The sequence below is a fragment of the Thermochaetoides thermophila genome, assembly GCF_000221225.1.
Source record: "Thermochaetoides thermophila DSM 1495 unplaced genomic scaffold scf7180000011806, whole genome shotgun sequence".
Taxonomy (NCBI): Eukaryota; Fungi; Ascomycota; class Sordariomycetes; order Sordariales; family Chaetomiaceae; genus Thermochaetoides; species Thermochaetoides thermophila.
In genome coordinates this window covers 1,451,282-1,464,213 of record NW_006383023.1, presented here as the reverse complement: position 1 = coordinate 1,464,213, position 12,932 = coordinate 1,451,282, and the positions used below count along the sequence as shown (strand labels likewise).

General features: G+C 51.5%; 4 protein-coding genes and 2 non-coding genes across 6 annotated transcripts; 1 reads left to right on the top strand and 5 right to left on the bottom strand.

The window, feature by feature from the left end:
- Window positions 1-347: 347 nt before the first annotated feature.
- On the bottom strand, window positions 348-1,812 carry CTHT_0004230 (uncharacterized protein; the record flags this gene model as incomplete). Its single annotated transcript, XM_006690901.1, has 2 exons — window positions 348-1,009; window positions 1,071-1,812. The coding sequence occupies 2 exons, from the start codon at window positions 1,810-1,812 to the stop codon at window positions 348-350; spliced, it is 1,404 nt and encodes a 467-aa protein (XP_006690964.1).
- A 2,609-nt stretch (window positions 1,813-4,421) lies between these two features.
- Window positions 4,422-5,458, top strand: CTHT_0004220 (uncharacterized protein; the record flags this gene model as incomplete). Its single annotated transcript, XM_006690900.1, has 3 exons — window positions 4,422-4,796; window positions 4,858-5,050; window positions 5,112-5,458. 3 exons carry the CDS (start codon window positions 4,422-4,424, stop codon window positions 5,456-5,458), a joined length of 915 nt encoding a protein of 304 aa, XP_006690963.1.
- Window positions 5,459-6,053: 595 nt separating this feature from the next.
- Window positions 6,054-6,140, bottom strand: CTHT_0004210. The gene is given in 2 exon segments: window positions 6,054-6,089; window positions 6,103-6,140. It is a non-coding gene; the product is annotated as a tRNA-Tyr (tRNA).
- A 312-nt stretch (window positions 6,141-6,452) lies between these two features.
- CTHT_0004200 lies at window positions 6,453-6,545 on the bottom strand. The gene is made up of 2 exons: window positions 6,510-6,545; window positions 6,453-6,488 (listed from the first exon to the last, which is right to left on the bottom strand). It is a non-coding gene; the product is annotated as a tRNA-Pro (tRNA).
- Window positions 6,546-7,470: 925 nt separating this feature from the next.
- Window positions 7,471-8,366, bottom strand: CTHT_0004190 (histone deacetylase-like protein; the record flags this gene model as incomplete). The annotated part of the gene is made up of 3 exons (XM_006690899.1): window positions 7,471-7,568; window positions 7,655-8,155; window positions 8,213-8,366. The coding sequence occupies 3 exons, from the start codon at window positions 8,364-8,366 to the stop codon at window positions 7,471-7,473; spliced, it is 753 nt and encodes a 250-aa protein (XP_006690962.1).
- A 1,881-nt stretch (window positions 8,367-10,247) lies between these two features.
- CTHT_0004180 (uncharacterized protein) lies at window positions 10,248-12,785 on the bottom strand (the record flags this gene model as incomplete). Its single annotated transcript, XM_006690898.1, has 1 exon — window positions 10,248-12,785. One exon carries the CDS (start codon window positions 12,783-12,785, stop codon window positions 10,248-10,250), a length of 2,538 nt encoding a protein of 845 aa, XP_006690961.1.
- Window positions 12,786-12,932: the final 147 nt, after the last annotated feature.

Here is a 12,932-nt window from a genome sequence, read left to right as displayed (position 1 = left end):
ACCTTGATATGTAAAGATCAGTTCTTTGTATCATTAGTTGAAAGATGTATGTCTGGCTTTTGAAGAATGATGTTTCCGTATACACAGATATCACCATGTGATTGTTCGCTGGGTGGAGTGTCCCAGAATCTGCCGACTACACAATATTATGTTTATCCCATTAGCACCGATATACCCCTAGTACTAAGGCTATTTAAGTTTTTACCACCATAGCCCGAACACCCAAACACCCGCCAACAAACTGCCAGAGATACACAGGTAGGTACACACACTTCCAAACTGCCTGAGGCAAGTAACAATCACCCGCTCGGTATTGTAGATGCAAGACAGCTACCAGACTCTTTATTCTATCCCCATCTCGCCCCGGACGACTCCGTTGTCATGGTATATCTCCCAAAGTACGCGGGTTGAGGCGGCTCCACAATCCTCGTCGCACCAGAGCCATTCCCGGCCACCGGCCTCGGCAGTGTCGCTGAAGGCGGTACGCTCGGTGAAGCCGGTGGTATCCCGACCTGCGTCGGCGGTCTGACCTCCTCCAGCCACTGCATCACCGGCTTATCCTCCGTCGCGACAGACTGAGTCCTAGCCTGTTGCGGAGGCTGTGGAGTCAGACGTCCGGCCAGGGCGATATACGTCTGTTCATCCAGGAACGGATTGCCATTGTCATTCGCCGACTGCGGGGCAGTAGGCAGGTTGAGCGAGAGGTGCGGCGGTTGCTGAGAGTCCATGCGTTTCTTTTCGTTGTAGTCATAGTACCCGGCTGCTTCGTCAGCTATGACGTTACCGCCGGATTCGGAAGCATAGGCAGCGCGTATGAGCTCGTCCATGATCTGGGTGTTGGTTTTGGCGTGGTTGGGACCGCCGATCTTGCCAGGTAACGGAGCGGTGATGTCTGGAGTGGAGGAACGGCTGCCGAGACTACCCCAGCCAAAGGGAATGAAAGGCAAGCCTTTGTCGCGGCGCCGTTTGCACCAAAAGAAGAGAGCGCCGGCGATAAGACCGAGGGAGACTGGTATGTGTTAGGAAAGTTGATTGCAGGGAAGAAAGCTTTACAAAGGGGATGCACGCACGCAAGACTCCAAGCACAATCCCGGCCACGGCACCGCCACTGAGCTTATCGTCCTTTACCTCGGCACCTACGTCCACACCGGCTGAAAGATCGGGACCAGGGAGAGTGCCCGGGGTTTGAGAGGGACTTGCCTCTGAGCCCGTACCAATATTTCCTCCAGCAGGTAAAGATGAGCTAGCCGTTGCCGTCGGCGGTGTTTCCGTCAAGGCAGGCGTTGAGGTGGACTCGCTACCTGCTAGTGATGTCGTACTGATGGATTCTGACGGGCTTCCCGTGACATCAGGAGGGGAAGGCAAGAATGAGGGCTGCGGAGGGGACTGAGTGATATTCGGTGGTAACGTTGTAGTTTCATCGTCTGAGTCGGAGTCTGTCTCCGGGTCGTCGATTCCGATCTCATTAGGTTCTTCGGCGCCAAGTGCCACACCAGGGGTTGTTGGTGCTGCTGCTGGGATGGTTGGAAGGATGACAGCACCCAATGACCCCGTCCTCACTGGAACGGTCGCGAAGATGGTCGAGGTAGATGAAAGCATGATTGTGGTAGAAGGTTCATCCTCAAAGTCCGATTCCTCATCCGAGCTGGCTGAGTCAGAATCCTCCGAATGGTCGTCATGGTCAGCGTCGTCCTCGTCGTTGGCATGATCTTCATCTCCATGACGTCGCACACGGAACCCTCGCTTCTCGAGGGCTCTCATCTGCCGCCAAGCATGGTTTCGGCGGCGGAGGGAGGGAGCGGTGACTCTCATGATAACTTGGCAGTTTTCAACATTCTAGGGCGGATTGGTCGATATCCCTCTATGTAAACCTGGCTTTTCGGTTCCTGTCCGACAAGCCCAGAAACAAATATAAATGAATATGTGGGATAAAGTAAACAAAAGCCAAATGTCAATATTGCAGACCAGCTGCCCTCTCAGACGAAAAGATGACAAAAGTGGGTAGAGCGAAAGGAAAGGAGAGAAGCAATGATCAAAGATCTCCCTAGGGAGCGACAAGACCAAGGAAGACTTGGGTATAAGTCAGAATGGCTTGGCTAGCTGCACATCCCACGCTAACCTTCATCCCTCCTCTGCGTCCCCACAGACCCCTTGCATCAAAGGCTTAGCAGGCATAGTCCTCCATGATCGACACATCTTGCCAATCTGGTAGTCCGCACTCCTCACTGTCCAGAGAACAAATCTCAAATATCCAGTCACAGTGTGAAGAGACATGGTGGGGCTCTGGTGCAGATGTAGTCCTAAACACGCTTGTGTCGGAGGGTGAACTTGAAACACGGTTCCCCATTGCCAGCCAAGCACAACCCCGGGAGAGTGCCCAGTCGGGCAATGCTACTATGACTAGCACCTTCGTAGATTCAAATCTTAGATCGGCTGTCAGGACAACGAACAGGGGGTGGCCCTAAAGTTGGGTGGGACAAGGGTTAAGGCGCACACGTGGAGTACCGCAGCCACAGTGGATCACAAAGTGTTTGGCTTTGCAAAGTTCTTACAGTAACCCCTGCAGCGTTACCATCACAGCCTGCGACGTCAAGTTAGAGGGTTGTGTCTCTTGCACACGACTGATTGCTGGATCGAGAAGAGGAGCTTCCTGAGTGAGTAGATGTACTTGTAGTGGATTAACATACTTTAGTATTGTTCTACTTGTATTTACTGGAGAGGAAGCTGATGCGATGGTGCATGAATGCCACTGATAAAACCCTGTAGAGACTCCTTCAAGCCAACCATATGGTAGTAAGGGCTGTGCAACAATACATACTTATTGTGTTTGAACCTCGAGTTACAGTTTAGATAACAAGAACTGCTAAGGAAACAAGGACACATGGACAAGTGAACTGTCGCCCGTATCTTGATGGACGAGAGATATGAGAGAAGCCAAGACATCTCATAATCAACGAAACCCAGCAAGGGTTAGAAAGTCAAGCAACCGGAGCCGAAAGCTCCCTATTAGTTACTGTGCAGAATGTTCCATCAGACAAAGTTGGCAAGTCAAGCCGAGAATCCAGTGACATGGGAATGTGACCACTAGCCTGGCCAGGCCTTTGGCCTACCGAGCCATGCCTAATTGCAACCCATAGACATCCACAAACTAGCCCTTGGTGTTCCTGGACAATTATCACAGTAGAATTGCAAACATAGTGGAGATTTGTAATTGGTTTCTCCAAATAAGTCAAAAAGTTTGCTGTGATCGATTGTCAAAGTGACCGAAGTCGAGAGGAAATTCAGGTCGAGTTTCACAAGGCAGCAAGCAATGTTTGGTGTCCGTCTTGGTCTTTTGAATCTTGGGTAGATGACTGCCAAGCTTTCGTCCAACGTCGTGACCTTGTTGCTATAAACACCAGCCATCACAAACCTTCAGCAATATCAGTGTATCACCATCACCACAATTGCCATCGGCCTGAATAAGCGACCGAGCTCCATGCTGAATGTTCATCTGCGAGCCAAGATAACCTTAACCTGCAGCATGGAGATCCAGAAAGACAAACATGCCATCCACATTATCCCTAAATCCTCGAACTCCCATCTATCCGTCACATCCACCACCCTCCCAAAAGTTCAGACATCGTTTGAATTTGCCCACTTGAGACTATGTGCTAAGTTCATCCACACCAGAGTATCACGATACTTGACAACAACACCACAGCGGATGTTGATAGGCAGGTCATCAGCAACGTCACGGAGACAATCTCCACTCCAAACTGTTTCAACTTTATCCGGGTGGAGACAAGCCTAGGCTAGTCTTTGCCCTGGAACTGCATTGTGTATAACCAGTCGGACCAGAAACCGAAATAGGAACCTGGCTACACAATCTAGAAGTTCTGTGTAGGTACAGAAGTCTCCTTGTGGCAGCTAACGGCGCTTCTTTGATAAGAAAGTCCACAAGAACGGCTGCTTCTTCCCCCATGACCGCCAGAGGCCCAGAGAAACGAAACATCACTAGTTCCTCAACCTCTCTATCGAGAGAAACCCCTTGAACCTTTCCAATTACTTGGGGTGGCTGCGTAGTTCCAGCCTGGTCTCAGCTAGCAAACGATCCCAATCCGGCATGTCTTTCGCCCTTCAGTAGGGCTGGAGCGTGTCAAGCAGGCAGAATGCTACATAGATATGACTGTGTATACGTAAACTATAAGTAGTTTATCAATGCCATACATCGTGATCTGACATTCTTCATTCTCCTCCAACTTCGTTTGTCTTGGGCTGCTGGTCTAGCCTTTTGTGCTTTCCCTTTCATTTTGTTTCGCTCCTTTTTCTTTCGTTGAGACGCGCCTAGGTCGTTCTTCTTACACCATCTGCTTTCCCTTTTCGAACAGTCAGTCTCTATTCCTGTCAGACAAACCTAGCTAGACGAAAGACCAGCCAAAATGAAGCTGTCGTCTACCCTCCTTATCGCCGCCCAAGCCCTGATGGCCCTCGCTGCTCCAGCCGCTGAGCGCTCCGATGCCGCTGCTCAGGCTACAAGCTCAGCAACCTTCACCGCGACCACTTCGGCCGCTATCACACCGACGGATCTCTCCACAACCACTGATGTTGCCACAACCACCGCCGCTGCTACCACCACGGCAGATAATACCGCCACGACGACAACCTCGTCTGCACAACCCACCACCACTGTTGGCACCGGCAACGAAGAGGGCGAAGATAAAAACGAAAATGAGGTTGAGCAACAGGGCCAGTTTGGCCGGGCCATTCGCCTGCGCGGCGGCAACGTTAAGATCGACACGTTATTCCCCGCGGGTGTAAGTAACAAATGACAATCCCACAGTTACAAGAGTTGGAACAAGTTAACACTCCGAAAAGGTCAACGGCGTCTTGGAGGTCGAGTTCCAGAACAACCAGGCCCGCACACTGGTCGTCACTGAGAATCGCAACCCGGCTCCTCCCCCGCAGGGCTTCGTCGCTCTCGAGCCCGTCTCCTACCGCGTGCGGCTCCGTGGCGGTTCGGCGCGCAACCTGACGTTACAGAAGATTGATTACATCCGCAATGCCAACAGTACGCTGACATGTGCTTTAGCCTGTTTGGCGTCTCATCTCTGCTAACAGCTTCTGTTCAGGCACAATCGACATCTCGCAAGGCCGCATCGCGCGCTTCTGCAACGAGGCCAACGCTTTCGTCTTCGGCGAGGGCGAGCTCGAGTTCGAGGCCGACGAGAACGAACTGACGCTGACCGTGTCCAACATGGTTGGCGAGTGGGCCATCTTCGTACCCGAGTCTGCCACCGCCGGCGCCGGTTCAGGTACGGGCTCCACGACTCAACCCGCTATTGATGCTGGTGCTGGCGCTGGAACCGGGACTGGTGCCGGTAACATTATTGCCGACCTGTTCAACGGCACGTGCGGCGCTGGCACACTATGCGGAGAGCTCCTTGATCTGCTGAGGAGACTGACTGGTCAGCAATAGGCGCTTAAAGTTACTTCTGTGATGTTATCATCGTCTCCTTGGTCCGAGAGAGCCCACTATAGACTAGGCCTTGCCACATCACGGCGCTTCTGATTAGAACACGGTCTGAATGGGCGTGTATTCATCTAGACAACTCTTGGTTTGCTCATCCGAGGAACTGGACTGGGTCCGACAAAAAAGGTTCGCGGATTGGCGGTACGATCGATACTCCTGACAGTGCCAGCTGGGTGCGTCTTGTTGGTTTACTTTTCGTTCTATGTCTTGTAAACAATGTTTCGTCGAAGGATCATAGGAATCTGAATCGTCTGGGAAGTTGTTTGGCATAACTAACAATGATGTGATTTGTTGGACACATTCTGCTTTAGATGATGCATGCTGTACATACAGATCAAAACATACCCTGGCCTGATCATTAAAAAAGAGGACTCTATTTTGAATAAAAAAAGAAAATTGTGGTTTCGACTGTAGGCAGGAGGAAAAGTTGACAGTAGGAGTTCGAGAACACGTTTCGTGAAGCATCGCAACTTCGCAAGACAACTTGGGAAAACTGCGATTCTTCAAGAGAAAAAGAGCAAAAAAATAAGAGTATTTGAAGTCCCCTCGACCGGAATCGAGCCGGTGACCTTTCGGTTTCATAATATCCATTACAGCCGAACGTGATAGCCAACTACACCACAAGGGGATTCTACTGATTAGGATGTGGACGTGGAGTTAGCTAACTTGTTCGAGCATTAATCCATATCGGTGGGGCTCCGCTCTGCGCCCTAGGGGAGTATCGTTCCGGTTGCAGAGTTGAATGGTAAGTCTGATGAGAGCAGAAGCATATAGTCCTGACGCAACGACGGCGTTTTCTTTGTTCATGGAACACCTGATATCTTCTGTGTAAGTATTCTAACACTAAATTTTGAAAATGAAAGAGCGAAAAAAAAACCGAAGCCAATTTCATTGGACACAATGAAGAGAACCGGCAGCAAAAGAGCAGGCTGTATGGGTTGGGGCCACCCGGGGATCGAACCCGGGACCTCTCGCAAGCAATTGCTTCGGGTTAGAGCCCTAAGCGAGAATCATACCACTAGACCAGCGGCCCTTTGTTAGACTTTTTGGCTGCAATGCACTGAATCACTATTGATGACAGTAGCTCGAGGCTGGAGTTTGGAGGGCTTTTGACAGGAAAACTTTGGCATTGACCCATTCGATCTCGATTGAAGGCAGATAGTTGAAGACAGCTGGAGTGAAAACTAGAGCTACAATAAACCTAATCTCAATTGGCGTTGTTTTCTCGATCCTTGAAATTGTTTGCTCAAACAATTGCCGGGGTGTTCTGTGTTCTTGCAGTCAAAACAGCTCAGGTCTCACAGGACTTGCGCTTCCCGAGGTAGGACTTCGCAGATTCAAACCAATGTCCAGAGACACTTCAATAAAATAAAGACAGCTACGGAACTTTATCTTCCATATCCCAATGTTACGCATGTTATGTCCCTGAAACGCCTTTGGACAAGTCAATTTGGGCAAACATTCACCTTAATAAGCCGCAGTACAAAGACGCTCTGAAATTTGGTTTCTTAAAATTTATCCCGTGAAATGTGTTGACAAATGTTGCATACCTACATTATTATATTACAACCATCCCAGCTGGAACGCCGTATTACATACCCAGATAGCCCAATAACACCTGTATTCCCCTACAATTTTTCTTTGCCATCAGACTCCCTTCTGTCAGCCTGCCCTTGAGCAGCCGACTGCATGTCCCCTTCCTGAAAAGTTCCTTTTTTGCCCAGTCTCATCCTTCTGTTCCTTATCTTCAGTCTTTGAGACTTCCCCCCATAGACACTTTTGCCTTTCCCTCTTCCCCCTCTTTTCCCTTCTTCTGCCCATCCAAAGTCAGCGCTTCATCCATCACCTCCGCCAACTTGTTCACCTCATTCTGTAGTGTCTTCGCCATATTCCCCGATCCTTGAATCTGTCTCTCTGCCTCCTTCTCACCCACAATCCCTTTCCACATCTCTTCCAGTTCATCCTTCCACCCCCAGCGCATTAGCCAGATCCCTCACACCCTTATCACAATCCATCAACAGCATGACATCGTCCGCGCGCGAGCCAAAGTTGCCCACTTGTTCGCGGTTGATCAATACCCGCGGTCATGATCTGGTGGATAATTTGGCAGGCTGGCAAATGGCTGCACTAGCAGACTCGTACCCATGACGATTACCAGGTCGGCTGTCCGCGCATAATCAATATTTTCGTAGAATTTCCGAGGTAACGCCTCGCCAAAGAAGGTGATGTCTGGCTTGACCAAGCCATTGCAGCCCTCCTCTTCACAATGGGGCACCTTGGCCTGGGAGACGAACTCCTTCATTTTCACGTCATCAAACGGAGCCTTGCAGACTATACAACGCTGGGTGGCGAAGCTCCCATGGGCTTCAACAATCAGCTCAGGAGGGATTCCGGCCGCGCGCTCGAGACAGTCTATGTTCTGTGTGAAAAGCATGTGCAACAGGCCCTTGCGTCCAAGAAGGGAGATGAAAACGTGTGAGATGGTCGGGTGGTAGCGGCCTGGGTAGAGCTCTTTGGCCAAGACATAGAAGGGTTTGGGGTTAGTGCGGAAGTACTCTATGTCGAAGATTGCCTCCGGCTCGGGGAGATCGAGGTCCATGAGGTTTGAGTAGAGGCCTGTGTCTGGGGATCGAAAATCAGGAACTGGCGGCATGTTAGCATATTGATCGTGAACCTGAATAGATGAGAGGAAAAACACACTTCCTGCGGCTGTGGAGATTCCAGCACCTGTCATGACAACAATGCGTCGGGCACGCCCTGACTTGATAAACTCAGCAACAGCATTGAGACTGCGCTCTTTGAGAGTGAGGGGAGGAGTGTCAGGGTCTATTGCGAAGGACGGTGCCTGGCCCATCTTGCCACGCCGGTTACCCCCACGCCTAGGCTTTTTGTTATTATTCTTTTTCACGCTGGATGATCTGGGTTGTTTGCCCTGGAGGCTGAAATCGTTGAGAGCGACAATGATATCGTCCACAAAGTCGTCCTTGAGAAACCCCCCCTTGGAGTGGGGATGAGATGCTGATTTGTTGTGACGGCCTATTTTTGGACGTGGGCGAGCGGCCTGTAGCGTCGCCCTGTTGTTTACCTCAGGAAGAGAAGGGTGATGGAAGATATATTGAGTATGAGTGTGTGTGAGTAATGAGTCGTTGGAGTGGTTGGGTGAATGTGCAAGTGTGAAAGTTGGTTGCCCCGCAATCAAACGTCTGACCCTTAAGACATGGGAGATCGACGCTTGATTGCCTTTGCTGCTCCCAACGTAGCCTTAAGGCCCAAAATGTGTGTTTAAAAGGCAAAAAGTCAACTGCCTGGGGTGTATTTGATGTTGGATGGGGCCTCTGTGGCCAGTTCTGGAATCACCAAAGTTTGATCCTCTGGCAAAAGATTTGTGAGGCGCCACTTGGTGACTCTGAGCGGGAATCGATCCTCGGCCCACAGGTGTGGAGGGTTCTTGGCAATGTCTGTTAGCGCACATGGGGAAGTTATCTGCAATCACTAACAGCTCTGATCAAGTGGCACTAGAGTTTTTCATGGCTGCACAAAGACATAAGATGTTATACATAAGAAAAAAAAGGCGTAACGAACACTTATCATTTTCAGAAGTGACTTGACTTTTGTTGCACCTTGTACTCTAGGATTTCAAGGGTGATTGCCAGCCTTGACTTAGCACTGTAGGCAATCTCTGCTATACTCCGTCTTCTATGTCAGAAGAACACGGGGACAAGATCGCATCAGAATATGGAACCGTGGATAGTATCGGTAGGCTGTTGGCAAATTGGTCTTTTGCTCCCTAACAGCTACTTGCTAGCCTTATATACCTATATTTGCGGCAACGAGATACCACTTGATGAAGAGAAAGTTAGAATGAAACCAGCGCCTGCTTGCTTTTCCTGACAGACTCATGCAAAACCAGCACAGCAGGAGTATCATCACACACAAAAAGACAACTTCCCCAGACACGGTAATCAGTCATCGCTCTAAACAAGCAAGCCATGCAGGTTGGATAAATCACCCCTGCCGCCAGCCAGCCAGCCAGCTAACCGCCCACCATTTTGTCTTCTGACTTGTTTAATGGCAAAGAAGACAGAGAAGGAGAAACAAAATGGGGAAGAGGACAGGTAATAAAACAAAAGAGCATTGTTGCTGTGTATGCTGCTTACTGGTTAAAGCTTCTTATAACGATTAACAGAAGACAGTCACACAAAAAGAACACAAAGCAACAGACCCAAAAATACTCCTAACCCCTTCCTTCCTCAACCAGCCCAAAGCACAATGATAAAGAAAAGGAGTTGACAAATGAAAAGGGGTAGCACCCCCTTTGTTTCTGACAGTGAGGTTGTGGTATGTGTTATTTTTGTTAGTAGGTCATGGTTGTTGAACGAAGTTGAAAACATTGTTCAATACTGCAGAGAAGTTTTTACGCATCTTTTATGATAGCATCGTTGTCCCAGCGCTGCACAGAACTCAAGGCCCAAGCAAAAAGATGAGAACAAAGACAAAAGTGGGATGTTAAAAGAGGGGCAGTTAAAAGAATTACCCTGCAGCGGCCCGTTTCTCTCATCGCGTGTCATGTCCAGTATAACGGGGGAATTGTGAAAAAAAAAAAAAAGATCGCCTTATACAGCGGCACAACACCCAATCCTACAAACTCCCGAGCAACCAACCCTTAGCCCACTCCTAATTAGTAGTCCTGTAACCGACCCGTCCCTCTATAAAACCCACTCTTACATGTAAAATCTTAGCGATCCAGCCTCGCGCTGCTTGGCTGCCATCCATTCAAGTACGCCATGATGCCCATGCCAAACAGCACAACGCCAATCATGGACGCGTACGGCAGTGACTGCAGGAGCGGACCGTGGTCCTTCTTCTGCTTCTGCTGCAGCTGTTGTTGCTGCGCTTGCTGGGCATCTTGTTGCCGCTGAGCAGCATTCGCAGCCGGTGAGAGAGTAGCCTCAAGCGCTGCTTGCGCTTCCGTTACCGCCTCTGCCACAGCAGCAGCGGCGGCGGCGGCAGTTCCGTCTGTCTTCAGGGCAGAGCTTGAGGGCTTGAGGGTCGTTCCGTGGGACGGGGCAAGTGAACCGTTCAATGACTCCAGGGAATCAACTTCCTTTTCATCTGTCAAAGAGGCTCCAAAATTAGGCGCTTTAGCTGCGCCATTGGCACTAATTTCATTGACAGCCTTTTCTTCATCGATTGCCGCTGGGCTTGGTGACCGCCGCCTGCTCCTCTCCAGAGACCGTGCTCTGCGCTCGGCAACCCGCCTAGCCTCTTCATCGCGTTGCCGAATCTGTAACACTAGCTCGGCGAGGGTCTTGCGGTCGGCATCGCGTTCGGCTTCGGCCCTTTCGGCGCGCAGTCTGAATGCATCTAGTTGTTCCCGCAGGCTGTTCATCTCCGCCGTCATGGCATCGATGCGGGCTTGGAATGCGGCTATCACCTCTTCAGCCTTGGTATCGGGCTGTGGAGGGGCAGGAGTCTCTACTGGCGCAGGAGCGAGTGCAGGGACTGATTCAGCCTCGGAGCTAGCGGATTGTTCGATGGGAGGTTCGAAAGCGCTATCAAGTTCCGAATGGCCGTCGGGTAGAGGCGCCTCAGTAGAGCCGTTCAATTTCGCGCTGCGGCTCTCTTCAAGCTTGTGCACCATATCCTCGGCGTGCAGTCGGGCCTCGCGCTCCTTGCTGAGCATCTCCTCAAGGTCGTGGATCTTGGCCGAGTGGCTATCCAACTCCTGCTTAGCCTTGCTTAGCTCCTCGGTCAACTGCAATATTCGCTCAAGATTCTTATTATCCTGGCGACCCGGGGATGAAGTCGAGATTTGCTTAGACCGCTCGTTCGTTCCTTTCCTAGTCGGCTGACCGTCTGCTGAAGAAGACCGGACAGCATCTGGCTTTTCGGGAAGAGGTTGCGAAGGTGGAGGGGCGGGAGGATCGGAGAAACGAGTCTTGCCGCCGTCTGACAGGAGAGAAATGTTCCCATTGACAAGGGGATGCTTAGGTGCTTCGGAAACTTCTGGTTTATTCCCGTTTCTGATATCGTCTTTGGACAAGAGAGTTTTCAAAAACTGGCTCGTCCGAGCTAGATCTTGGTTCTGTAACCGGGCATTGCGCATTTCAGCCTGCAGCTTCTTGACAATATGATCTGTGGTTACCGGAGTAAGCCAGTATTGACGCTGTTGTGCCAATGCGTTCACTGGTGCCCCTCCATTATTGTTCCCTTGCTGCAATCGGTTAGTCCCTGCAGCCCCCGGTTGACTGCCGGCTCGTCCTCTTCCCGGGGTCGGTCCCGGCTGAGGGAGCATCATGCCGGTGCTGTTGGTTCCATTCGGAGTTTCAAGGTCGACGTAGGTTCCACCGTCAGCGATGTTTGTTGTCGTCGTGACGAAGCCAGCATGCTCAACCCGAGCCGCAACCTTGTGGTGCACAACCGTCTTCTGGTCCTCGCTGACAATGTCAATACCGAGCTCCAAATGGTCGTGTACATGCAGTTCGCACGGCTCCGACTCGCGGTTTTCGGGCGCTAGCCGGGTACCATTGACGAAAGTTCCATTCGACGACTTGATGTCGCGGATCCAGATCTTGCCGTTGGCATCGGCCCAAATCTCGGCATGCTGGCGTGATAACACCTTGCTGTCGAAGTAGCCATTCTGCGGGGTTGGGACTGTCTTCGCGTTCGTCTGACGCCCTATGCGGAGCGTCTCGGGAAAAAAGGGCACGGTGATGGTCTTGCGCTCGAAGCTGCTGTTAAGTGAAACCAGCCAGAGCATGGGCTGCCGAGTCACGATGGTTTGGCCTTGCTGTATGGCCTGGCCATTGGGGGGTATATGGCTGTTGTTTGTCGTCGACACCAGGGACTGCTGGCTATTGTGCATCACGGCGCCGCCGTTGGTCAGGCCATTTGGCATCTGGGGCACCCGCCCAGCCGTGGCCCGCGGGAAGTCGACCGCGCCATCGGTTTTCCCGTTGGTCCATGGCCCTTGCTTGAGCGGTCGCTTGCGATTCCACTGATTCGCATCCCCTGTGGTGGGCATGGTTGGCACGGAGCTCAGCTGCGAGCTGGCATTGGAGGTGACGGTGGTAACGGACGAGGCAGACGAGGTCGAGGAAGTCGAGGATACGGAAGACGACGAGTTGGAGCGCTGGAGGGTCTTGCGAGTAGGCGCGAACATGTTGATTCCCCTGGCGTCGTCAGCGTTGACTGGGCCCAGCGACTGCCCCCCATTAATCCATCCCGGGCGATTGAGGTTCGAGAAACTCGGCGGATTGGCAACAGCAGTCATATGGAGCGAGGACGGCTCGCAGCCGGTGGCGATTCAGGGAAGCCAACGGGGGAATGGGAACGGGGAACGGGATGCGGCGCTCGAGTGCTGCTCCCCGTTGATGACACGGAGAGATGGCACGCGTGTCCGGTGTCCAGTTCTCAGCGA